This window comes from Podarcis filfolensis (assembly GCF_964270895.1).
Source record: "Podarcis filfolensis genome assembly, chromosome: 1".
NCBI lineage: Eukaryota > Metazoa > Chordata > Lepidosauria > Squamata > Lacertidae > Podarcis > Podarcis filfolensis.
In genome coordinates this window covers 65,187,608-65,212,190 of record NC_139604.1, presented here as the reverse complement: position 1 = coordinate 65,212,190, position 24,583 = coordinate 65,187,608, and the positions used below count along the sequence as shown (strand labels likewise).

The following is a 24,583-nucleotide window of genomic DNA, read 5'->3' as shown; positions in this document are numbered from 1 at the left end:
TGACAGCAGTACTCTTCTGTTGTCCTTGGGGTAAAATGAACAGTCTGCATATCTGCAGTGTATTTTATAAATTCAAATGGGCTGTTGTCTTGTCTTTTAAAAATGATGCAGGATTGAAGGAATGGTATTTTACGTATTTAGTTCAAAAGCTCGACAATAACCTTCATTTTAAGTGTGCATCCTCCAGTTGCTAGATCATTCGTTCTTTAATAGCCTTTCCATAGAATTTCTTTGATACTTGCAGTGCAAGCCTATGCCTATTTGCGTGGAAGTAAGCTCCACTGTGTAAGGCTTACTGATAGGGAGGTGTGTAGAGGTTTATAGCTTAGCTGATCATAGTAATAAACAGAATTTACTATAAATGTATCATGACTTGCCTTTAACAACATCCAGGCTTGCCTTCTCCTGTTAAGTGATGAGCTGGCATAAGATTGATCTATGATCAACTAAAAATAATGTGAAAGTCTCATTTTACCAAGTTGGCAATATTAAGTTTTTACTTTAAAAGTGCTAAATTTTAATGAGGGGTAATGTGAGACTATCTCCTAAAGGGAAATGTGTGGAAGAATCATACACTCTTCCTCTGCCATTGCTTCTTCAGAATATCTAAAGTGGCCCTTGGTGATGAGTGTAGGTGAGATGTTTTTCTTCAACGCTGTTCCTCTCAGTTTCTGTTCTGTGCGTGTTCATGTGTGTGGTTGGTAACTGCTGCTAATAGTAGGGGCTGATAAATGGCATATGATTGAGATGCCAGTGAAATTAAATCATGCCTAAGCTCAGTAATAGGGTCTATGAAAAGGTCCATCATTTCAGTTCATCTGTAGGCATCATATTGAACCTTGACATATAATAGAAATAAAGTCATTTGTAGTAAGTGCCTAAAAGTCATGCTGTATTGGACCAAAGGCCCATCTTGTCCAGATGTCCATGGGAAGCCCTCAAGGATGATATGGGAGCAATAGCACATTTCATGCTTGTGCTTTGAAGTAGTTGGTATTCAGATACAGATAGGTAGCCAGCCGTGTTGGTCTGCCATAGTCAAAACAAATTTTTTTTTTCCTTCCAGTAGCACCTTAAAGACCAACTAAGTTAGTTCTTGGTATGAGCTTTCGTGTGCATGCACGAAAGCTCATACCAAGAACTAACTTAGTTGGTCTTTAAGGTGCTACTGGAAGGAAAAAAATTTTTTGTTTTGGTATTCAGAGACATACCACCTCTGATACTGGAGGTGGCACACAGAAGCCATTGATATCCTCCATGAATTTCTCTAAAATCCTTTTAAAATCATTGAAGCTGGTGACCATTACTACATCTTATAGTAGTGAATTTAATAGTCTAATTATGCACTGTGTGAAGAGGCATCTCCTTGTCTAGCTACAATTTTTCAGCATGCAGCTTCAGTAGCTGGGCCAAGGTTCTAGCATTATGAGGAGAAAGAAAAAAGTTATGTCTGTGTGCTTTCTACACATTAAGCATATTTCTATATTATGTCCCGCCCTCACCCCTCTTGCTTACTTTTTGAACTAAAATGTCCCATATGTTGTAATTTTCCCTCATAAGGGAATTGTTCCAGCTCCGTGATCATTTTGGTTGCCCTTTTCTGAACCTTTTCCAGCTATACAATATTCATTTTGAGGTGTGGAGACCACCTGCCAAAATGTCAAAATGGCATTTTGTTTTGTTTTTTTGAGTTCTTAGATCATTGTAATCAATCTGGCTGCTTGGCTTTCCAAGAGAGAAAGCTGTTAACACTTGTTTTATGCAGGATAATATTACAGACATGAAACTTGCACTTTGGTCTCACCTTGTCAAAGTGATGCTCTTTGTCTCTAAATGTGGCCTACTTAGTTGGTAGCTTAAACCAGTGGGAATTTTCGGCTTTGTAGTTCACTTTCCATCCAAGAAATTGACGCAGAACTTGAAATGGTACAGCAACTCCCAACAGGCTTTAAATAAAATTATAGTTTTAAAGTTTAATATAAATGTTGTTTTTTGGAAAAAGTTACTGCCTTCTCGGTAAACATTTTCTAGATAACTTGTAAAATTAGAGAAAGCAAACACACTCAGGAAAGCTTTGGCTATTATTGCTCCACAGTTTACAAAAGAGTGATTCATCTTTTTATAAAAGTGCTCCTGTGAAATCTTAGGTTGCATTTATGTCTAGACATTGACCAAAACAGTCATCATGCCAAAGACTTTGTAAAAAGATGTATTTGTTATCCTGGCACTGATTATCCAGTACCAATACTTGAAATGTTCGCTGGCTAACTTTTTTTCTAGTCTAGAGGACTTTTCTAGACGACTGTAGAAGATGCTAGACGAGGGGGGGAAATTATTACTGCAAATTTGTTAAATTCTTTTTTTATCGCAGAGAAGCTTAGGTGACTGTGATGGTTAAACCAGCAACAAAATGCAGTGTTTAATAAATGTTTTGAAAAGGAGTAATTGAAATGATATCTCTTGGTGAGGGAGAGCATATTTTAAAACACTTTTAGCTGTTAATCATAATAGCTATTATTTTCCACCCTTCATCCTAAGGTTTCAGGGCAAGTAACAACATTAAAACACAGTATTAAAAATAGGTTAAATTGGCTTACAGTCAGAGAAATAAGACATGTTCTTAAACACCTCAAGTATCAAAACTAGGGCAAAAGTAATAGCAATGCTTACATCATGGGTACCTGTCTGATCGTGACTGTGACATCAATGCTCTGTTTCACAAGTATATGCCCCCACCCATGCTCAGTTGAATTATTCAGTGGCAACCAGGAATATATGTATGCAAACTGTTTCTTCAAATTTACATAAATTTAAAAATATAATTGACAATGAGTTTCTATTTGATGTTTTTTATAGCCTTGTTAAACATGGCGATGCATGTTTCAAGCCAGATGAATGCCCGTGTTCTTGGAAAGGCAAAGAGTACTTTCCTGGGGATAAAGTAATTTCTTCCTGCCATACATGGTGAGTAGAAACTTTTTTTTAAAAAATCTCATGTTATAAATGCAACTATACTATTCTGGTTCTGAATTGCTGTTTTGTTTTTTCCTATTTCAGTATTTAAATGCATATACTGGCCTTTAAGTGATTTTTTAAAAAATATCCATCTTAAAATAGTTTTTAATAACTAAATTATGCATTGGGAAAATGATGGATAGCTATGGGTAAAAAATTATAAATTAACCAGTGTAAAAACTCCAGAGGACTGATTTGGAGTCTGGGAAAGGTGAAGCACCTGTGAAAGATGTTGCAGTGACAACTGACCTTCTGACAGCAGAGTCACTCCTACCTACCTGGAGGGGAGGGGACAAGGCAAGGTGGCGGGAAGGAGCACATTGCAAATGCACTGACAGAGCCAATCTAGCACTCCTTCTGGTTCATTTGCACTGCACTGACATTCCTGTCTCCTTGCTCATACACTTCTCTCTCCCTGTAGCAGCAGAGACTCAACTGCTGGGAGGTCAGCTAATCACACTATCGCACCACACTATTCCACCATTATTGTGAAGCACCTGCTTCTGCCAAACACCTTCCTTTCAAAGCTGCTTCACTTTTTTCTAAAAACGAAGTCATACGCGACTATTGCATTAATTAGCCTGTAATGTATAGTTTTCCCTTAACATCCAACACAATATTAACTACCTTTCCTAAATTAGTTCCCACTTCCAAATATACATACATATTTTAAAGATGAATCTTAGTCTCCTTTCATAAATCACCATATTTTCTCCTTGTCTATCATATTTGGACTAAAACCCAAATAAACAAATCCTGTTACAGCATCATTTGCTTAACAGTGGTTTATACTCATACAGCAGTTCTTAAGCAAGGTCCTTCACTCTCCACCCATTTTTCTGAACCAGTGATATGCTGGTGTTTCCATACAACAAACAAATGCGTGACAGCTAAAATCTTGGAAATAATACCCCATCTTATGCCTCTTCTTCCCATCATCTAGACTGATAGCAGAAGTATTACAGAGTGTTGCAACCACAACACTGTATCTTAACAGTATCTTAACCCCTGTTGACCAGTTTGGCTAATTTCTTCCATCTGGTTACCGCTGGGCCTGCATAACTCTATAGAGCCTAGAGTAATCCAGGCTGGTCCAGTCAGCACTAGTCAATGCCTTGTCTGGATGTCTTTGCCCAATCCAGCCTTGTGCTGACTGACTGCCTCTGCCTCTTGTCAGGTTCTCAGTATCTGCTCTAGAAGACATTTGTAGCCCTTTGGCCGACTGGTGAAGCGACTTACAAGCCATCTCTACTTGGCAGGAAGGTAAAGTGACCCCGTGTTACCTCCCTTGGTCCCCAAGGCCTGTACACTTTTAACTTTTAATAATTGTTTGCACACACAAAAATTCGTTCCCTGTAGAGGATGTCATGAAGGGCTTGCTGTAATTCTGAAACGGCATAATGTATTAGTTGAGAAGTCGAAACCCAGTCATTAATAATATAACAGGCAAGAGGATAATTAGATTGTTAGTATTTATTTTCTGATCTTTTCAAGAAGTGAATCTTCACCAGAGTATAAACTTCCAATTATCCACCAATATGCTAGCAATATCCACGTTGCTTATAGAAGAAAGCTCAGTGGGCAGGATTCACCTAACAAGCTCTATCAGTGAAAGCCCAGCGCAAGGGTCAAAGGGTCTTCTTACCCGTCGTGCCCTCTCCTTCCAATTTGGCTTGAGGGGGTCAGGAGAACTCCCGCAACAGCATGTAGGGGAATGGGGGATAATAATCATTCAAGCTTGCATGAATAGAATGCTTGTAATAGTGTGATATGTTTTTCTCAATATGTTTTACAAGATACTCAAGGTGAGTTTGGTAGAATGTAAATATTAATTAATCAAATCTTTATTACGGTCATAGACCAGCATAAGTAGGGTGGGGTACAATCATTTGAAAAATATGTAAAACGTTTTGGAGAGCTAAAATTATTAAAATAGAAGGTATATATAAAAGACTATAAGAAGCTAAAAGAAGCTAAAAGAAGGGTTAGGAGCATTAAATGGATGTGGAAGAGCATAAAAGGTTAGTATATAAGAGGCTATGACTATCAATTTACAAAGCACTCTGATGTGAGTGTTCATTAAATCTAGTTTGTGGTGCAGGTCATCAACCAATGAATTTTGAATGCTGCTATGCAGAACCTAGCAACATTGTATGTTGTAGCAAGGTTGGCATCTGAAAGCAGCAGGGAGGTATAGAATTGTCCTGTGCGCCCTGGGTACTTATGGAGTAGTGGGAAGATGAGGCTAATACGGATGTGTCTATAGTATAGGTACTGGAGAAGCACATGCTCTATTGTTTCTATTTGTCCAGAATCACGGGGGCATTGTCTCTCCGAGTAATGAATCTTCCTACAGTAAATATGTATTATTGATATTGTTCATATCTCAGGTTGATGCTGAAATGGATATTAGACTAACATCACACTGAATAAGAATAGAATTTGTTTTTAATGGATATCCAGTGAATGTATAACTGTATGTGTTAATGAAACTGGACTAATTGTATTTCATTTTTATAAATACATGTGTAGATTTTTAAAAAAACAACACCTTCACAATACCACTGTATATCTATTTTTCAATGTGGCATTTATTTTTGATATTTTGTATTATTTGTATCAGACTAAGTCATGCTCAGAGCAGATCCAGTGACATTAATGGAGCCAAGTTAGCCATGACCATTATTTCCATGGATCTGTTATGTGATCCGTTATGTAATTGGATACAGTTCTATGATTTTTTTGTAATATTTTCAGGTAGTTTCATTTATTTCCTACTTTTCATTTTGAGTTATTACTTTAAATGTGTTCAGTTTAGTGTTACAATATATTATAATTCAGATGGTTATATAATTTCACATGGAATCAGCAAACATTTTTATTCTTCCCAAAGTGGGATGCTATGAGGTTTTTGTTGTCTGGCACTGCAGCATTCAGTTAGGTCCAGCAATCTGGGCCCAGAAGCAGAATTCACATTGCTTTATGCATGTGCATCTTATCCATTCACTGAAATGTATGGATTGGTTGCATGTGCAACAACTTTGTGTCCGAACTGGATTTCTGGATCAGGAGGAATGTCAATGCATTTTGCTTTCACAGAAGATTAACAGACTTATTTGTGAATATTACAATTACTTTTGAAATTATATCTCTTGATTTTCTTTCCACCATCACCAGCATCTGCTACCATGGGTCATTTGAATGCACTTTCCATCCTTGCCCATCAATGTGTACTACGTATGGAGACCGCCATTACAGAACTTTCGATGGACTTTCCTTTGATTACATTGGGAATTGTAAGGTTTACCTGGTTAAGGTAAGACTTTGAGGGTTTTTTGTTTTTTAAAGAAGTTTTGCTTTTTTCTAAAAAACCAACATACTACTTATTCTAAATTTTAAGTTGAATAAAGCTTGCATTAAAAGGTAAGACTAGTGGCATTTTTTTACCTGCTGCACTACCTCACCAGCCATCTCTGTGCGAGTTCTATCTTCAGAGCCAGAGAGAGATATCATTAAGGGGAGGGATCAGAGTGGCTGGAGAATTGGACACATTAGACAGGTTTTCGTCAAATGTCAACAAGTTGCAAACAGCTGCTTTCTCCCCCTTCTGCAGAGTTCCTCAATTACTAGTATATCGATCATCATAGAAAACGTGAATTGCTTTAATACTGGGATCATTTGCAGAAAGTATATTTTCATTAACATTGGAAAATCATTCATAATATTTGACGATGACACTGGAGATCCGGTAAGCTCTAGCACTGAAGAAGAAAAGACACATAGGTATAACTGTACTAGGGACTGCTGCCCCTGCTTGCTCTGCTCACCAACCCTGCAAGCCTACAAATGTTTGCCACCCTCTTCTCCCACACCTGACTACTGCCTCAATTTGCCTTGTGCTTGAGTCAGCCCTGATACACATATACATATTTCCCCCTTCAGTGCCTTTGTGCTTTGCACTGCACATACTTGCACCTGACATCACATGATGGATGTGCTGGTGTGTGTGTGTCAAGCAAGGTGATAACCAGCATGCAGAGAAAATGCAAAGTGGACCCTGCACATTAGACATAGGTTCAAAGCAACCTCTAAGCATGCATAATTTAAACAATGGTTTCAAGCCAAGAGACATCACGTCTTTTGAAAAAACAGACCCATATATTAAATAATATTAACCTAGAGAGATGTTCAGAAGACACTGAAGTGCTTGTTCTTCTAAATGTAGTTTACACAAGCTTTTACTGTGTGATGAGCGCAGCAGCCCATAGTCACCTTTGACTGGACTTAATCACCCAGGAGTCCTTTATCTTACCTTTTACAGTGGTCCATGTATTAATAACCATGAGACGGGATTGATGCAACACACTCTATGTGGGGTTGCCCTTAAAGCTGCAGCTGGTACAGAATGCAGCTGTGCAGCAGTTCGCTGAAGCAACCCACCATGAGCACATAAACCCTTAATAAATAACCTGTAACAAGCTGCTGGGGCATTCTACTTTGAGAAAGTGCCTTCTCCCATATAGATCTGCCCATGCACTGGGATGAGCAGACGAGGCCCTGTGATCACTTTGTGACTTCTTGGATGATGGCCTTTGCTGTGATAGCTTTACGGCATGCATGAACAACACTATGCTTTCATTCTATGTTTGTTAAACCTGACCACTAGTACTCAGTACACTTATTGCCTTCCTACTGGATATTGTATTGCTGTGATATATATTAATGAAATGGTATAAAAATGCTTTAAATGAATAAGTAAATATGTGTGGGCTGGCTTTTCCTAACAGAGTCCATTGAGTTACCTAGACAAACTGCAGCAAGTGCATATATGGAAAGCTGGTTTCTTCACACTTGTTCACTTTCCCAATGAACACATCACAGTAATGTGGGATCAAAGAACAACTGTTCATGTAGAGATAGGACCCCAATGGCAGGTAAGAGCACATTGCCTCATCTAATTATGAGTATGATGTAGTTACAGTTAAGTAGTTTGAAACCCCATTCATTTTTCTTGGAGAGATTTAGCATTATACTTAACAGTCCAGTTGAAGTCAATGGGATTTCCAAGGGTTTGGCTTTGGCTAGAGTGAGTCGTATATTTAACATATTAAGAAGCTTAGATTTATTGTATAAATGAAATATTGTAGTAAATAATGAGCATTGCCATATCTAGGGTGAAATACAGTCATATATTGTCCAATATACAACCAATAGTCATAAATATTGAGAGTTGTAGTCTAAGAATATTTGAAGGGCACTACAGGGCACTTGATTATATGCCTTTGGGAACAGAGATTTTTCTACAGGACTTTTGATTAGAAAACAAAATGCCACCAGCAGGTCATAATAACTTTGCCTTCTTTTTAGGGTGTGCTGACAGGATTATGTGGAAATTTTGATTCAAAAACAATAAATGAAATGAGAACGCCAGAAAATTTTGAGTTAACAAATGCACAAGAATTTGGAAGTAGCTGGGCAGCTGTAGAGGTAAATAATTGGAGTGGTCACTCATTCTATTTCTCTTCATAGTTCTTTATCATTTAAAATCAAGCCCCAACTAGACTTCCGGGTTAGCGCCATCAGCGAATGGCGGAGTTCCTCCGACCGGAGGAACTGGCTCCGTGGAAACTGGGTCTACCCGCCGTGGCAAAGGTGGGGACCCGCTAGAAATCCCAGGTGGAAGAAGCCTGGGAACGTGGGGTTCGGCAGAGCACCAGGAGCGCCTCTCCTACTCGCAGGGAACCCCATTTTGGGGCTCCGGAGCGAAGTAGGGTGAGCGGCGCGGTGCTGCGAACTGACTGCTGTTTTCACGGAGGGAAGCCGCATTGCCATTGCCGGAGAGCGCTGACTTTTTCCTGTCGACAATTGGACTCTAAATAAGTACCCGTGAGTAGAAACGGAAAATTGGATCAAGAAATATCCTAATTTGGCACCGAAGCGGGAAGGTTCAAAACAGGAAGTCCGCCTTCCGCTTTTTGTAAATAGACTGAAGCAAAAACCTTGTAAGCTAATAGCCTGGAAAGTTGTTTTATAAAGGTCGAAATTTCCTTCATTTATAACCACTAAAACCCCCTTGGAAGCAGGAGAAAAGGGGGGGGGGATTTAACTGTTCAAGCCTGCAGGAGAGGGAGTAAAGGAAAATAAGTCTCCACCGTCTCAATCCTGGGAACAGGGTGTCAGAGGCAGAAATTATCGGAGACGTCCATTGACTGTGAATGGAACATTTTGACAGATAGCAAAAAAAAAAAAAAAAAAAAAAAGAGAGAAACAAATTGATTCCAGTGTTGCCTTTTGCATTATAAAGAAACAAAATATTTGAAAATTGAAAGTAACTTTCTTTTGTTGGACATGCTTTAAAAAGATGAACACAAATAGAAATTGTATCCTCTAGAGGGAGCTTGTCAAATTGTTGCTGCAGTTTACTTGGGGACTTCACAGCTGCGAGATTAACATCGTGGGACCAGACTGTGACCTTGAATAAAAATGTGTTTGGAAGAAGTCCTGGTGCTTGCTTTTTGCAAGACAAGTGCTTTGTTGGAGCAGTTGCATGAGAAGGTGGATTTGATGAACGAGAAGTTGGATTTGATGACTGTTGTAATCAGTGAATGTGGACAAATAGGGAATACTGACATAGAAATCATACAGGGATCAATCCAGGAAACTGGTTTGACTGGGCAAATGCAAGGGCAGATAATAATGGAGGAAGTTACGGTGGTACCTCAAGCAATACAAATGGAGAGACCCGAGGCCCTGCAGGAGCATAAGCCGCTGTTTTGGAAGAATGAACTTGGAATGGGCCAGAGGGAGTCTGGAGCTGAGGAGGCTCTTAACTTTGGAGAGATTTTGAAATATGCTGTTAAAGATCTTTTGGATTATATTGATGGCTGTGGGGAGTGGGACTGTGGGGAATGGGTGGGTCTGATGAGGGGAGATGGAGATAAGTATGGGCGGAAATCCCCGGAGACCTACTCCTCAATGAGAAAGGAAAGAAACTAAGAAAGAGATCAACAAAAGACAAGGAAAAGTGCAAATATAAACAAGAAGAAGAAGATCTGCAGAAGGGGCATGGAAGAGATTTAAGGGCCTCGGACATAAGGCTACCAGGTTGATGGACTAGATGGAATGGATAGTAAGGACTGACATAACCCGAGACCAGGAAGAAGGGATGTTGGATGAAAATTGGAAGAGTCTATAAAGAAAAACTTTTATTTTGGGACAAAAATTTTTTTTTCCTTCCAGTAGCACCTTAAAGACCAACTAAGTTAGTTCTTGGTATGAGCTTTCGTGTGCATGCACACTTCTTCAGATACACTGAAGGTGTATCTGAAGAAGTGTGCATGCACACGAAAGCTCATACCAAGAACTAACTTAGTTGGTCTTTAAGGTGCTACTGGAAGGAAAAAAATTTTTTTATTTTGGGAATTAGTGTAAAATTAATAAATATTAGGGAGAATGTTGGAACAAAATTGTCTGGCTTTAGTAGAAATGATATAAGGAGTTATGTATATATAAGCATTAAGTTTTTAAGTTTTAAGGTATTTTATGGTAAGATAAGGTTAAATAAAGTAAGGCAAATTGAGTAACAGAATATGGTGAAAGATGGATAGGATGTATAGAGCTAATTAATTGGTCAGTGAAATAACTAATTAAGCTAGAATACAAAAAATAAAAGATAAAGGATTAAGATAAAAACAAAGAGGGAAAGGATTTGCTGAATTAACTAACTGAACTGGAATACAAAAAAGGGAGGTGTGAGGAGGTCAGGGAAACAAGTAAATGAAAGACAAGATATGGAAAGATTGATTTGTTTTTAATTGTTTTTATTTTTCTGTATTTTGTATTTTTTGTTTCTTTTTTCTTTCTTTTTCTTATTTTTGTAATCTTTTTTGAAACTTTAATAAATATCATTTAAAAATAAATAAATAAAATCAAGCACCAACTGCACTGTATGTTACTGGCTTTCATGTTCTGAATAGTAGTGCTAAACAATGGTTTAAAAACTATAATTTTAGAAGTATTACATTGTTTGTACTATTGTGTAACTTTGTTTTTATTCAAACCACAATGTAGCTATTTTAAAAAAATGACAATAGAGGCACTTTCAGAAGCTTTATGATACCTAAGCTGGATTTTCCAACATCAGCACACTCCCTTTGGCAAACATATAGCAGTAATATGCCACTCTCAGTACACGGGGCCAGGGAGAAATAAGGGGAGCAACATGACCAAAAAAGTAGGCTTTTAAAGGAGAAGTATATCAATGCCTCTTAAAGAGTGAGTGAGTGAGTGAGTGTGTTTGCATGAGTCCATATCCCAACTCCTGGTGACTGTTTAAATCCGAATGGGCAGCACACTGATAGTCATTTTACTTTAGGTACTGGTAAGAAAATCCTCTATACATATTATAGACAGTTAGACATGGTGAATTCTTCTGTAGTTATAGGTGTTTATGCATGGGGGACTGTCAGTGTGCTGTTCAGAACAGCTGTGCTACACACACACACACACAGAGAGAGAGAGAGAGAGAGAGAGAGAGAGAGAGAGAGAGAGAGACCTTGTGTATGTTACACTTCTTGGTTATTTTAAAAGTTAGAAAACCATACTGCATGTAAGAAAATGTTCTCCTGGTTGATTATTTTGCTTTTGGATTCAGTGTGTTGACAGTTCTGACATTCGGCATCCATGCATTTTAAACCCACTCAGAGAACCATTTGCCAAGAAAGAATGTGGAATACTCTTAAGTGAAATATTTGAGTCTTGCCATCCAGTGGTAAGTAGCCGCTCCTGCATAATGATAATTCTTAAGGTTTTTAATGTATAGCTCCTGAATTCCATATTAGAATAATGTAGAACTCTGATCCTGCATTTACAGTTTGATCATAAAGTCTGTTGCATTTAGGATGGGCAGGAAGAACAACCACAGTGACTATGCTAACTGGGTTCTATATGGCTACCTGTAAGACTGATGGTTCAGGAACACTAATGAGTTTGTAGTCCCCACCCGGAATTTGTGTTGACCTGTGGAGGTGACAGTTCATACAACCAGTGTCTGAACACAAATTGTGGCACTGCATGCTCACCTACCAATATAAAGACATCAATTCGCATAAAAAGTGTTTCTACGTTATCTTGGTGAGGTTCCAAGCCTGCTGGCAGTGATCACATTGTGCTGACAGTGTGTGCAGTCTTCACCTGAAGCAATTAGGTGAAGCAATTATTTTCCTCTCTTCCCATTCCATGATCCTGAGCAGTCACTACCAGTTACTGCTATTTTTAGAACTGCAAGGAAGATGTTCCCAACATAGAATAATCTTAACTGTGGAATGTGAAATGTTTGCAGCGATCAGATATAGCAGCATATAGCACCAATATATAGCACAGTACAATGGTGTAGCATCATTGACTGATGAATTGATAGTGCCAGGAACAAGGTATTACCAAGTTGTGGCACAGGGAAGAAAAGAAAAAGGTTATTTAATTGTTAAATCTGTGCCAGTTTTAACTATCATAAATGTTGTATATAAATGCTAGGAGGCCAATAAATTCTACATATTAGTTCATATTTATTTTCTTGTTTACAATATAGAAACTTTGGGAAGGATGCATGAGGCTCTGGCAGGGTCCTGGAGTCCTCCTATTTCTTTCCCAAAGCTGGAAAAGTGCTAACTAGGCTTTGGGAAGTAGGGAGAAGGACTCTAGGTCCCTGTTCTTATGAAAGCCCAGTGCCTTGCTTACCTGTGAAGGCTGGGAGGGTCAAATGTTGCAAAACAACAGGGCATATATGAAAGGACATAGTGATGAACTTGTTTAATACAAATCAACAGTAAATGCTGCGTGCCAGAATCCTTTGGAACTTGCTTTTTAGATTTCTGTGGCTCTGTGCTGAAAACACATTGGGTTGCCAATGTTTCTGTAGGTAATGATATGTTACAGTAATAATTATCTTCTTCAGGTTGATGTCACCTGGTTTTATTCAAACTGTTTGACAGACACATGTGGTTGTAACCAGGGAGGGGATTGTGAGTGTTTCTGCACAAGTGTTTCAGCCTATGCACATCAATGTTGTCAACAAGGAGTTACAGTGGACTGGAGATCTCCGAGATTGTGTCGTAAGTATGCTTAAATATTCTTTGCCTGCTGAAATAGAATGGAAGAATTTGTGTCTGCACCCAGGTTTAATTACTGCAATGTGTGTATTACTGATTTGCTAGTGAGAAAATGTAGGCATTTATGGATTCCCTATTCCTTTTGCAGAAGAAAATTGAACCGATACCCTGTTCTGTAGTCTTTTTACTCCGAGGCCAGGTTTTCAATCAATTCCAGTGCCAGGGATGGATCTGTTTTTATAGCTTCCTATTGAGTCATGGCAGTCTAGAATTTTATCTCTTCTGCTGTCTTTCTCTAGAATTTACAAACCACTCAATCTCTGCTGGTCATCCTAGTTAAGTGAGCCATCCTCCCTGCAGTGAGATCCAGGCTTAGTGGGTGGGACATTGTTGTGTTGAAGGAGTATTGGCGCTTAAAGAATTCTCTCAACTGGTAGTGAGCGGAAGGCAAAAAGCTCTACCTTTTTTCCATTTATGCAGAAGTACAAGAAGTGTGAATGATTCAGATTTCTTTCTGGTCTTTTAAAGTTAAGTTCAAAGCTGGGCATTATGCATTTCCTCTAGAAGATGCAAAAGCTGTTGTATTCACATCAATTTCTCATCTCTCTGCAGGAAAGATGTACAAAGATGTATGACCAAGCTTATTCTTATCCACTAGAGGTCACAAAAGGATAAGCATCTGCTCATTGCAGCTGATACTTCATTCTGTATCAGATTTATTAGTCAGTAGTATGTGAGTTTTTAATTAATTTGCCAGTCTTAATTTCTCTTCCCAGTCTGAATAGAAACGGAATGTGATTGTGCAAATATGCCCATATGTATACAGAACATACTGCTAGTTGTGTTCCAGATTTATATTGCTCACTGTTTCCTTTCCTTTCCTTTCAGCTTATGATTGTGAATATATCAATAAAGGTAAGCAAATCATGGGGAACTGATGATGAAACAGTTCAGTATTTTTCTGTTCACTTTTAATAAAATAACAACTTCATATCCAGTTTTATCAAAGCAGCATTCATTACTGTTTAAACATACAGGTAGGGTTCTGATTAACCTTGAAATGCATACCAGGATCAAATGTGGATCAAATTTATATCTGATCCACATAATTATTCCATACATTTGAGAGTGAGTTGCACTCCTGCACTCTCCATCTAATATCTCACATTCTGAACAGTATTTCTAAGGCAAAGGAGAGTATGAAGGCAATAAAAGAATGTAGTAGATTACCATCCTTGTTCCTCCTGTGTGTGTCTCAGCACTTGAAAGCTTTCTGTGAGATAGAGACCTGCACTTGCCACTTGGATATGACTTCAAGATTTGGTACAGGTGCATCTTTCCTGGAATGGTCATAAAACAGTCAAGAATGGCCAAATACAGAATTTTGCCTCCTTCTGCCTCTCCTGATATTTACCTATTATTTACTATCAAGTTTTATCAAGTATCATGTTTAATATTGTACCGTCTAATACTGCTGCATCATGATTCCATATCTTAGAATTACTAGTTACTACTATTTGTACCACTGTTTGTTACTACTACTACTACACCTTGGAATAAAAATGTTAGAAAATAAACAAAATAAAATAAAATAGTTGCATTTCCCACCTCGCAGCAGAAAATGTTCAGACATAATGTGGAATTGCCAGAGATATGCTCTGTGTTTTTTCCCCTGAAGGGCCTCAAGAGGGAGCTAATTTGCAAGTTTTGATAATTGTTAGTCTCTCCCTAGCTGTTATTACTATATTCAGATTCATTATTGGTGTAAGAAATCAACAACGCATCACTTGACACTTCCATTTTGTACACTTTCTTATATAGCTAAAAGGGTATGACTCCATATCCATATCCATGTTTGGCATATTTATGTATTTTAGATATATAGAGTCCAAAACAATTTTTACAGCCTGAGGTACTGGGGGCAGGGATCTTAAAAAGTCAGGTTGAAATTGTTTTAGTTTTCCATTCCTTTAATACTTCTTTTGAGTTTTCCTCAGATAATATTGAGATTGTTCTAAACATATGAATGCGTGCAGTAAAACTACAGTGAGGGTCTAAGGTCTTCTTTTGTTGTCTACCAGACAGGATGGGTGCTGAGTATCAGCTCCACTTCCCTCTGAAGGGATAGGAAAGGCTTAGCAAGTGGTAAACTATCATCCACTTGTCCCTCCAGATTAGTGGCAAGGCAGAACTAATAAATCTTAGGTAGTATTTTAGTTGCCATGAATTTTGATTCAATATTGCTTGAATATACTAGGTTTGATCCAAAGACTTCCTTCCATCAATGGAAAAAAGACCTTCCTTCAGGTTTCCCACTGGAGGAAGACACTTTCCATTAGAGGAAGGAACATTCGGATCCAATTCATTATTTTGCATGTATTAGTGATTTTCAATTACATCCTGCCTTGTGATAGTCTGGCGGCACATTTTTATTGATAAGCTGCATGCTTTTTACAGAATTCACTATACATTTTGATTTATAGTACTTACTGAGCAATCCAAATGCCCTTTACAGCAGGCTGCGGTAGCTTGGAATGAGTGGAGATGTCCCTCTGCTCAGCTTTCCCTGCTAAAACAGCCACTGTTGGCCCCCCTTCTCCTCACTGAACATGCAGGCAGGTGGGAAGGCCATTGGTTGCTGCTCCCACCATCAGGAGTCTGTGGAACACCCCTGCTCCCTGAATCTGGGCATGGGGCTGAATCTGGGGTGGGGCTGAGTTGATCTGGTCTCTGATGGATCCCAAACCAGTATCACTGCCATTATGTTGACAGCACTGGGCCTGATCATGGTGCTAGCCTGGGTCTGCAATAGTACATCAGATTTGTTCCCTGTTTTTTCATGTAACATCTTTGGGGCACCTGTGCAAATCCTGTCTGCAAAAAATATAGGTGCTCTGAAATAATGGACTAAAGTTACTTAGGTCCATTGATTTCAATGGGTCCACTAAGAGTATGACTTAATATTGGATATCACCCTCTGCATTTTAAGGTCTGCATGCTGGACTTAAGTTAGCTATTGTGATATGTATCTGGGGTGCTGTGAAATCATTTCACAGCGGGATGGGTGGGACAAATTAGCCCCAGATGATTCATGCTGTCTGAAGCAAATTATCCATTCCCCATCCTTTCAACTCTTCATCATAAAGATCCTAGGGGCTCAAATAAAATGTCCTTTAGGGTACATAAATCTCCAGAGCAAGTCCCTTCTCCTTTAGGTCTCAGGAGAAACAACAGAATGTTACTTCCAAAATCCAAAGGTAGCTTAAGATATGCACAAGCCCAACCCTTGGCTTTGGGAGATAAATAACAATCTTTCCACAAGCCCAAGCTTTTCTTAAAACCTTTGGTGACCCTCCCTGCCTGCAGGGTCCGACTCTTGCTCTCAAATTGGTTCCATTTTTTGGTACCCAATGCATTTACACGCTAGCAGTCCACTTTAATGTTGTTTGTGTTTGGGATGGAAATGATTGTTTTCAGGGGTCCCCCCCCCACCTATATGAGCACTGGGCTTTAACATAGGGAAGGACTCTAAAGCGGATACTTTCCTCCTGACAGAGGGAGAAAAGGTTAAAACCATTTTTGAAGCTGGGCTTGCAAACATTGCACATCTCTAACAGCTTTTACGTGACTCGTAGTTCTGATGTCATTTGATGGTGCTGTTTTCTTTGCCACTGTACAAGCTGACCAATAAACATGTGCGATACAAGCATTTGCGGCATTCAACAGGAAATGTAACCTTGCCTTCTCTTGACAGTTCTGGGAAAGGGCCCCTACAAGCTGGTCAGCTTCTTGGACAGAGAAATTGCAATTGGAGCCAAGCTGCTAGATGGTTCTGTTTTTCCAGCAAGAGGAGATGCTATTGCTCCTGGAGATGCAGTACACTTTATGCTGACATCGGGACTGTATAAGCCAAAAGCACATGGTAAACTCACTGTCACTGCAAAATATCTAGAAAATTAGCAAAGGCAATGCTTATTTCAGATGCATCTTTCTTTCAAGTACAGTGGTACCTACGCTTCAGATTACATACGCTTCAGGTTACAGACTCCGCTAACCCAGAAATAGTGCTTCAGGTTAAGAACTTTGCTTCAGGATGAGAACAGAAATTGTGCTCCGGTGGCGCAGTGGCTGCAGGAGGCCCCATTAGCTAAAGTGGTGCTTCAGGTTAAGAACAGTTTCAGGTTAAGAACGGACCTCCGGAACGAATTAAGTGCTTAACCCGAGGTAGCACTGTACCAGACACAAACAATGGGGAAATGGTATTATTTTCATATCCTTTTTCAGTGTTTTTTCCCCCCCCAGCAAGGCAGTCCTTCCTTAGTAGGCAGTATGGATTCTGGCTGCATCAGAATGTAGGAAGTTTTGTAGAAGGAGCATTAAACCTCACTCTACATCTATCAGTAGGTTCTCAACAAGAAGGCTGTCTGCCAAAATCTCTATCTAATGAGTGGATCTTTACAAGGTGATTGCTGATTTATAAATAGTCCGACACTTCAGCTTTTCAGATCAACAAATTTGTAGACCCAGCAGTCCTTATCTTCCCTGTGGCAGGAACAGAGGTAGAAAAGCATGGGAGGAAGTCTGGAAACAGGCAGCCAGCTGTAGAATTAGTGAGGTACAAATGGTTAGGTCAGCTGAGTTCACATTATGGTTGGTTGGCAGGTGGTGGGACTGTAGTTAAGTGGGAAACCACAAGTGTAAAGAGGTTTTTAGGATTACTTCCAACACCACCTTTCATTATTTGAGTTTTTAAAACATGCGTGAGTGAGCAATCAGATAACAGAAAAAAGTGAGTGATGTGTGAATGATGTGAGAGATGATTTTGGAGTGTCTTGATAGTTGCTTAGCCAGATATCTACTCCACTTTAGAGTTGAATGTGTGGTTATTTGTACTTTACAAAGATATTTTCTTCAACCATTTTTTTTTTAAAAATAATTTTTGCTTCCTTATTTAGAAATGAGAAAGCAAACAAGCCAATGTGGTCTGTGGAGTAACTGGTACTTAAAAAAAAAAAAATCGAAGTCTAAAACTGTTATTGAAATAAGTAATAGAAGATAGTAGTGTAATAAAGGAAAGATTAAGGAAGCATATTGTTAAAAATTGTGTAAATGGCATCCAATTTGGATAAAACATAAGAAAATGAAAGCCATTTGTTTATTTGCCCATTATTATTGATCTGACAAAGTATTGAATCTTCTGAAGCAAAACTCTTATTTGAGTTCCTGCTGGGGTGAAAGTTCAAAGTGCCAAACTGAAGTGACCCACTGTCCAAAGTTGTGAAGTGGATTTCAAAACATCCCCTTTTCTTCAGTGGACATCTGTATTGCTGGATTTTATCAGGAAATCATCTTCATGAAATTAGCATATGGATGTTCACATATGCAGACTTTATTTATATGTTATGGCTTTATGTGGCTGTCCCACAATATCTTCATGTGGGCCAATTATGCTAGGTGGTCAGAGAAGGGCAGGTAACACTCTCACTCCCTTCCATGTGCATTGTCTGAGGTGACTCTTTGAGTTCACCAATGCTTATTGAAACTTAATGAAATTGTTACAAGAATTAGCTATTGGTAGTTTACACTGGTATTGCTAGTTTTCTCGATACTGTGTGTATGGAAGAAAATGTCAGTTCCTTTGGTGCAATTATGATTCACACAATAAATGTTGTCATCTTGGAAAATTAGACAGTATTCCCGAGTAATGAACTGTGCATCACACAACATCTGTTTAACAGAGATTATTTGTTCTCTCTGCAGGATTTTTAAAGAAACATTATCCAGCCCTGAGGGGGGACAGTTGATTTTACAGTAGTTTTATGGTTATTTTAAGCAAAATAACACAATGTACAGCAAAATAATATTTGGAACAACAGATGCTCATCTGAGTCTCAGTTCTGTCACCCTTTTAGTGAGCGTTACTTTACCCTACAATTAAATCTGCTCTCAGCGTCTCTGTATTTTGAAGACCCGTTGAAAATTCCAGAGTAAAAATATGGCTAACACATAGAATTGCCTGTGACTGACATGTTTTCTGGGATAAGGTGGCCAATTGATGAGGGAAAAACTGAAAAACAAGAACCTACAGTACAAATGTTGCTTTCTTGATATTTTTGTGAATAAAGGTTTGGTGGGAGGTATTTCCTGGGCATTGGGGAGAGCGAGTTTAATGAAAAATATAACTTGTTAAACACCATTTGTCTTATGGAATTAGAATGTTCTCTGAAAAATGTAGTGTTTCAAAATTCCTCAGTCTATAGTTTCAGAAACTCCTCTGTTTACAACAATAGCCCTATTCAGTCATGTACTTAACAGGAGTGTGCAGCGGCCACAAGATCCGCCTTGTATCCATAGCATTTAGAAGCAGCCTGATCCATTTTGGATCTGATCTTTGTCATTCTGATTTGACTCATTATTCTGGTCCAAATCTGATCTCTTAAACCAGAGGTGTTTTTTCCCCCTCCTTTGACTATAATGGGAGATCTAAAAATGGCTATAGCTTTTTCCTTTTCACATAAATGGATGAATTTGAAGGGAAAGAAGCCACTCCAGATTTCAGGCTGAGTCATCCTGGAGAAAACCTTTATTTATTTCTTTATTTATTTAATGCCTTTTTTATTTTTTATTTTTTACTATATTTTTTAGATGCAAACTGAAGATATAGCAACCTCCTCCTGAGAGGATGAAGCCCACCAGTTTTCAGAAAGATAGTTGCACCAGTTCTCCCACAAAGGCAGACTCTGTTATTTTGGACTGGGAAAGTAGAAATCACATTCCTCCCCTAGCACTTTTTTATTATTTTTTTTGGTGGACATATGTAATCAGTTTAGAAATTGGTGACATGAGGAAGGTGTCCCTGGGTAAGAAACCTGCCAAAGTTCAGAAAAGTAAGTGCAAGAGCTATCATGATCCACCTATACCCCCCTTGTTAATGGTGCTATCTAGCTTAAAAGCATGAAAGACTGCCCTAAATCAAGCCAATCTGTTTCGTTATTCACAGTACAGGCAGATCTGACACATCCCCACCCCAGTATTTAGCCTTGTCCCCAAAGTCACATGATTTTCACCACTTTTACTGTTATCATATGGGCAAATAACTCCTGAAGCGTGTATCTGTTCTGTGTGTAAAGACTCCCTGCACAATTTATTATTCTGAGGTGCAAGGAAACTTGACATGGTGAAAAGGCTGCCTGCTTCATAAGAAATGCCTCAACACAGTGATTGTAGCATTGGGAAGAACTCTGTGATTTTGAACATCGAACTAAACAGGCACCCCCACAGTCCCTTCTACTAGGCTTGCTCTCTCTTCAATGCCTAAAGATAGTTTGAGATAGTATAGTCGCTTTGGGCTAAGCTGAGCCTAGCAGAACCTGCCTGTGCTTTTAAAAAGTGTAGAAACAGTCACAACAGAGTGTAGTGTGCTAGAGGCAATCTCAAAAAAACTCTGCTCAGCTCAGGTAATTATTTTTTGTTATTGCTGTTTGTTTTCCAGATCCAAACCTGGCTTCATTTGAATCAGCTGACAGACCAAATTATTTTCTTCATTTAGCTTCCAACAATACCTTGGTTCTCGCCAAGTGGGAAAGAAGTGAACATTTTCAAAACAGATCAACGTTTACCATCCACAAAAACACATGGCTTTCAGGATATAGCTCCTTTGAGTCATTTGCAGTGCCAGGAGCCTTCATCCACATTTCTGCTGCTTCTGTGAATATTGTTAAATATCGCCACTCTGAGGCATTCAGACTTGCTACACTTTTCAAACTTGTTGGTAAGTACTTGAATATGAATTGTGGTGGCTACATTTTCAAACTTGATTTTGGCATCCTTTGTATGATATCATCTTTTATCATGCGATGCCTGACAGGAGTTCTCATAAATGACCAATCAATTTAAAACAGCATCCTGTGAGTGTGATATTTCTGTAGTTTAAACTTGTTCCTTTAGTTTTCCCGGGTTCAGAATATAACTTCATCCAGCTAGCAATATAATGCTCAATTTTATTACAAATCAAGCGCCATTCCCTTCCTCTTTTCTTCTCTAGCTTGAAATGTAAAATGAGATCATGTGCACGCAGACCAGAAGTTCACAACCAGCTGTTTTGTAGGCACATGCACTGAAATTCTTTAGTGTTAACCCATTACTCTCACTGAAACTCTTATTTGTTGGTCTGAACTACATAATCAGGTCAGATAAACTGCTTTTTGTTTACTGACTATATATTCTCTATTTGGGCTAGTTCTCTTAATTACCTCTTGAGTATGTGGTTGTTTTGTCATCTGCCCCAACCTTAAACTCACTGTTTTTCCTGAGCGTGCTTCTTTTGGAAGAATTCTTTTGGCAGTTTAATTTCCAATTGTTAACTCTGCACCATGAAACCCTTGTAATGGTAAATGTCCAAAGTATATCTTTTTAATTTGAATAGATTGGTGTTATGGCAACATGATGTCTTTGAGAATCAAAATAATTTTAATTTAGATATGAAAACTACCCATTCAAACACTGAGCCTGTCCACAGATATCTGTAGATGATGGTTGACTTTGTAGGCTAATGTACACTCTGATCAGTCCTTAGAGAATGCACCTTGCAGACCTTATCACTGTATTGCTTGTGACATTTAATGCTGCTGTTATTCATGGGCCTTGAATTCGTGAACATTCTGAGGAATTACTCATTGGGGGATTCTGTGGTCATTGGGAGACTTAATACTTAGGAATCATTAAGAGTTTCTTTGTTAGGGAGTCTTCACTGGTCCATTATGGAATCTCATTGTGGTTCCTCTGGCATTACTAGTTCAGTCACTTAACCCATTCCTAAAGCATCATCCCTAAAGATCAATATTTGGTAGAGTTTGTCACCATCATCAAGAGCTCCCCCTATGTAGATTAACTGGCAAAGTAATCTTACCCCCACTCCCTCAATGCCATATTTGTGTTTGTGCAATGGATTAAGTGGAGGTGTTCTGCCCAGTTCTGGCTCAGCCAGCCTCCTCCTTGCTGCCAATCTGGAGGTGGAATTGGGTGCCATCAATATATTGATGACCCCTGCTGCCTACTCCAAAACATTTGGATGGCCTCTTCCAGAGACTTCATGTAGATGTTAATTAGCACTGAGGACAAGATGGAATCTTGTGGCACCCTACAAGCCAGTGGCCAAAGAGTTGACCAACTGTCCCATCTGCATCTCATTCTAAAACTTACCTTCAGTGTGTCAGCAGAACCAGGAAATGACAATGCTGCCTTGTCCCAACTGTGATAGGCAATCTGGAAGATTAATGTGGTTGATAGTATCAAGGGCCACTGAAAGATGTCACATTGCTAGACTAGGACTCTTACCAAGGCATTATCAGTCCCAAATCTGGGTAGCAAATCTGCCTGAAAGTGGTTCAAAGAATCTATAACATCCAAGACCTCTTGGAGTTGGGTTGCCAGCATCCATTTAGTTACATTGCCCCGAAAAGGTAGATTAGTCAGTAATTGTCCAAGCAAAAGGGATCCAACAAGGACTTCTAAACTAGGGAGTGGTCTTACAACTGATAATTTTAGAACTGCAAGGACCTTATTCCCACTTAGCTAGTAACATCTGGAAGCTTTTAACCCAGAAAGGCAAGACTGAAGCATGCATAGAATCAGACCTAAACTTGTAAGGCTTTTGTCCACATCCTCACACTGCACATGTTGAAAGGTATCCCTCACAATAGGACAGAAGATACTTTCAAGTACATCTACAGCTATTACAAATAATCTAGAGTCCAATACTGAACTGTTCAGCATTTATTGAGCTAATTGTATTGGTTATCTGTTCATACTAATATAATTAAAATATTCTTTTCCCTATACGAAAAGGGTAGAACATGAAATGTTGCAAAAAAAGAAAGAAAGAAAAAGAGAGGCTTTGCTTAGGCTAGTTGTACAGTTACCAGCACATTGATTTTCATGACAGAAAGGGCCAACTGCATGCCATGCAGAGTTTCCTGTTATCAAGCCATTGAATTAAAGTGTTAATAGTGGCATTGTGAATCTGCTTACATTTGAGGGCATGCTAAGATGAGATCCTAATGCAGCTGTTGGCTGGCACACTCCAACTTCACAAAAAAATGACTGAATTTGTCATTGCCAAATGCTTGTTGCCTCTTGACAAATTCCTTTAATCATGATGGTGCTGAAGAGTGGAGCAGCAGGATACATGAAGCTATTGCTGTTACCAGGATATAAAGTGCTGCAAACATGCACCTTAGTTTGAAAAAAACAAAAATGTTGTGGCCTTTTTTCTTTAAGAGGGAAAGAAGAGGTTAAGATTTGTAGTAGACTTCCCTAGTGCTGGGAATTGTATATCTTTTTAAAAGTGTGAAGTCTTCGCCTTCCAGTCATGCCAAAGAATCCTATCTATGCCAGTGGAAAACTAAAACAATTTACCTCAGCAAGTGGGATCATATCAAATGATCATGAGGCATTTCATTAATCACCACATCCGAGGATTTGGGTTTCAGAGTTTTATAAGCAAAGAAACATGGGGCTTGAATCTTTCTCCAGTGTTCTTTCACAAGGCCCGACTTGCTGATGCAGGATAATTACATGGTCTAAAAATATAGCAGCATTTGTTTAAGTTAATGGAAAAGTTACACCAGTTCTAGAGTGCAGAGGCAAAGGCAGATTGGGTTTCCTGCTGACTGTCATAAATGCTTTGCATATTAGAGCAGAACTTTTCTAACTGGGAACTGCTATTCCTGAATATAAATATTGGGAATAGTATAATTGCTCCTTTAAATCCCCTTGGCCAAAAGTGTCTTCATGAATAGGCTTGATGTTCTCTGAAGCATATCTAAAATATTTTTAAAGACCAAGAAGCCCTAGAGAAAACCATTGTTTAATAAAGGTCATGTGAAGATTCTCAACTTGATATCAATAAGTGTACCATAGATACCAACATGCATATCATAGTGATAGAACACCTTCAATATAACAGATGCTGATAACAAAATAATGTTGTGGTTCTCTGGAGATATTTACTGCAATTATTTGGATTACTGTTTCATCTCCTTAAATCTGTGAATGACTGAAATTATCCTATCCATTTGTTTTGTGCACAATTGACTAAAAAACAACACACAGGATATTCACAGAGGAAAGCTCTTATAATTAAGCATACAGTAAAGAGTCACTGTCACTGCATCCACCTTAGCTTCTAATTTCCTGGCTTTGTGGATCTTGAGCCAAAATGAGATAGACTTAAGCCATAAACTGATTGGTTTTTTTTTTAAAAGCTGAGTATACAAGCTACGTGAAAGTTCCATCATTTAAATTTGGTTGTCGTGTTCCGCAAAGCAAGTGGCTGGACTGTAACCGTTGACAACATGGCCCATTTATTTTGCAATAAAGGGCACACAGCAGAAATTGTTAGATTCTAGGTACTGTGTATTTTAACCTCTATTGATTTCTCTTTTTTTTTTTATATAAATATT

The 24,583-nt window shown here is 38.7% G+C and overlaps 2 protein-coding genes across 3 annotated transcripts in view; one reads left to right on the top strand and one right to left on the bottom strand.

Moving 5' to 3' along the window:
* USH1C (USH1 protein network component harmonin) overlaps nt 1-15,699 on the bottom strand; it is a 108,023-nt gene extending 92,324 nt beyond the window's left edge. For both annotated transcript variants that reach the window (XR_014542383.1, XM_083590060.1), the window contains exon 1: nt 15,612-15,699. The gene's annotated coding sequence lies outside the window, so the exon portion shown is untranslated. The remainder of the gene's footprint in view (nt 1-15,611) is intronic.
* The window catches only part of OTOG (otogelin), a 102,620-nt gene that overhangs the window by 33,343 nt on the left and 44,694 nt on the right, over nt 1-24,583 (top strand). Inside the window, exons 24-33 of the mRNA XM_083589137.1 lie at nt 2,857-2,964; nt 6,193-6,331; nt 6,629-6,763; nt 7,803-7,949; nt 8,383-8,502; nt 11,669-11,785; nt 12,968-13,124; nt 14,010-14,036; nt 16,876-17,043; nt 20,614-20,892. Of these exons, the coding sequence (XP_083445263.1) occupies nt 2,857-2,964; nt 6,193-6,331; nt 6,629-6,763; nt 7,803-7,949; nt 8,383-8,502; nt 11,669-11,785; nt 12,968-13,124; nt 14,010-14,036; nt 16,876-17,043; nt 20,614-20,892 (1,397 nt within the window). The remainder of the gene's footprint in view (nt 1-2,856; nt 2,965-6,192; nt 6,332-6,628; nt 6,764-7,802; nt 7,950-8,382; nt 8,503-11,668; nt 11,786-12,967; nt 13,125-14,009; nt 14,037-16,875; nt 17,044-20,613; nt 20,893-24,583) is intronic.